Here is a 2,961-nt window from a genome sequence, read left to right as displayed (position 1 = left end):
GAGTTAGTGATACTCCACACAGGTAAAATATATCAGCAATTAACCCTGTAATGAGAAAGTTCTGGTATAATTTCCCTTTCTGTCTCAGTAATAATTTATCCCCTGAACTATAATCAAAATCTGGCACTTAAAGTGTAAGATATGGTGTCCCATTCTTATGTAAGAAATCACAACACCCATAAATAAGAGGTTGAGGTAAAATTTCATTTCAATACAATCATAATGTGGAAAATGCAGAAGGAAATTGCACACTGCTAAATGAACCATACTTGAGTTTCTTACATGTTAGATTGTTAGAGTGTGTTGCAGAAGCCTTTGCTCCAATTGAATCAGTTCAATACATCAGATATTGCTTTCAATAGCATGCAGTATAAAGAGCATCATAAATTATTATTCTAAATATCACACCAACCACAAATACAACATAATTAAATAGGGTTCATAACAATAAACCCCATCCTCGAAAAGGAAAAGCTAGGCATCAAAAGCAAAAGCTAATGCCATATCCCTCAAAAGAAACAAAGAGTGTGAATTGCTAAAGCAAAAGCTAAAAGTGTATATGATCTGTTCTAAACCAGAATCAAATAAATCATCAATAATGCATAACATAAACATTGTACTCAACAGTAGCATCCCCACTCTTGTAATCAACCCAATGAGTCCTAGCCTCTGCATACCCTCTTGCAAACCTGAAAAGGCCACTACCTCCAATCACAGGCATCTCCCTCACCTTGTTGAAAACGCAGTTCCTCCCCAAGATGGTGATGGTGCTGCCATTGTACTTTCCGTCAGAGAACGCAAAGTTCATGGCCATGAGAAGATCAATCTCAGTCTGGGAAGCTGAGGCGTAGAACCCCTGAGCCTTACCCACAAGCTTGGAACTCATTTCGGGCCCCAAAGTCAAAGGGTTGTCGATCATGTTGACCAAGCCGAATGCTGTGGTGGTGTTGAGCTTCAAAGTGGGTGGAACAACCGACACTGAAGTGGGGTTGCGTCCGCTCAGAATGTCATGCCAATAGAACTTGAAATGACTCAGTTTTTCTTTCCTCTTTAGGCCTAACAACTTGCGCTCTATGGCGTGGCCAAACTCAGAGTCTTCTTGGCCGTTGAGAAGGTGGCAAGAGAGGAGGAGAAGGAGTGAGAATGTGAGGAAAAAATGGGGGTTTGGCATGGTGTGTTTGGTGTTAAAGCAATGCCAAATTTGGATGGAGAAGAAGGGTTTGGGAGTGGAAAAGGGGTGGAGGGTGAAAGGCTTATAAGGAGACAAGGAAGTGGGAAAGTGGGGAAAAAGATGAATGGGTGGGTGTGGTTGTTGGTGGCATCATTTCCTAGAACTCAATGGGTACAGTGATCACTTCGATTACTTTCTTCCACAAATAAAATCAAACTGTTTTGCAGTGAAAATTTTATTTTTATTTGAAAAATATTGATTGAAATTTATAATATTAGTCAACATTTAGATACACTTAATTTTATAGAATGTATGCTCTGATAAGAAAAAGAAGATCAGAAAAAAATAAATATATAATAAATGTATATAAAATAAATATGTATTTGTATATCATTGTTATTTATATTTTTAATAATTAGATTTTAAAAAATGTATAATTGAAGTTTTTAATTTAGAAAAAAGTTAATAAAAATCAGAAATTGTCTAAAGTTGAAATAAAGGATAAAAAGTTTCATAATTTAAAATTACTATTTATTTATATTTATGAGAAGATAAAATTACACTTTTTATGTGATATTAAATCTATTTTCTTTTAATACAATGTTAAGTTTAAGTTTTATGATGAAAAAAATATATTTGGAAGAGAATAACTCATTAAATATAATAAATGAAATTTCATTTATAAAAGCTAATGAAAACATATGTATTACGCCTTATTTTTTGTATAATAACAAAAAATAATAGAATTGTTGTTGTTATTATTATTATTAAAAGTAAATATAAATATTTTTATAATTTTATTATAGTTAATTATTTTAATTTAAAAAGTAGTTAAATTAAAAAAAAGTCAAATAAAAAATATAAATTTTTAGAAACAATAACTTAAAGAGTAAAATTGTCAAAGTAATTAAATTAATTTTAAAAAAAATGTTATTTAAAGGGTGAAAATGGAAAAGAAATATGTACATCAAGATGGGGAATTCCTTTTATATAATAGTATAGGAGTGTAGTCTGAACCCTTAGTTTGGCTTGGACCGAAGGTCGTGATAGACTGGTTCGAGTTGTGGATCGAGACGGGTTACGTCGAGCCAACAATGCAAATTTTACAAAATTCAATTTAAATTGTTTTTATAAAAGAATAGATTTTAGATTTAAAAGTTGACCAAATGTCTTGATCTAGATTTAACATTGATCTAAATATTTAGATATGGATTAAAAAAAATCAAACTAATTATGTAGCAAAAATAAATTTGGATCCAAAATCTGATCCAATTATTTGGATATAGATTGGATATTTAAAAATCCAATCCATGCTATAGATTATAACAAAAGTTTGCACACTCACATTTTACACTAATTATTTTTTTTCCCTTTTATTTATACTTCAAATTAAGTAAATTTTATTTTATTTTAAAAAAATTATTAAATAGAAAACAAATATGTGAAATGGGACCCTTAGGTAAAATATTTCACAAGACATTATGTAACACTACAAATTAGTAGAATTTCTCTACTAATTAAAACATCTCATTATTGGTATTAAGGATAAAAACTACATAGGTATACTCTATGTATTACATTATTCCTCAATAATGTACAAAATAAAGTTTTCAAAAACATATATTTTAAACAAAAAGAAAAAGTAACTTTATGCAAAAGAACAAAAACTAACACAAGTAGCTTCCATTATCTATACCCCTCTAGGCTATCTCAGTGTTGATGCTCCTCACCTACATTATCCTCTACTCACGTATAACATAAAATCATCAAGGTGGATGAAACCACAACAG

At 30.7% G+C, this 2,961-nt stretch overlaps 1 protein-coding gene across 1 annotated transcript; it reads right to left on the bottom strand.

The window, feature by feature from the left end:
- Nucleotides 1-299: 299 nt before the first annotated feature.
- LOC114166131 (dirigent protein 22-like) lies at nucleotides 300-1,272 on the bottom strand. The gene has a single exon (XM_028050801.1). It carries the CDS (start codon nucleotides 1,169-1,171, stop codon nucleotides 593-595), a length of 579 nt encoding a protein of 192 aa, XP_027906602.1. The 5' UTR covers nucleotides 1,172-1,272; the 3' UTR covers nucleotides 300-592.
- Between the last annotated feature and the right edge of the window lie 1,689 nt (nucleotides 1,273-2,961).

The sequence above is a fragment of the Vigna unguiculata genome, chromosome 10, assembly GCF_004118075.2.
Source record: "Vigna unguiculata cultivar IT97K-499-35 chromosome 10, ASM411807v1, whole genome shotgun sequence".
Lineage (NCBI taxonomy): Eukaryota > Viridiplantae > Streptophyta > Magnoliopsida > Fabales > Fabaceae > Vigna > Vigna unguiculata.
This window is presented reverse-complemented; position numbering and strand designations above follow the sequence as displayed.

Coding starts and splice junctions, on each gene's coding strand:
- LOC114166131 (XM_028050801.1), bottom strand. CDS start 1,171: ATGCCAAACCCCCATTTTTTCCTCACATTCTCACTCCTTCTCCTCCTC.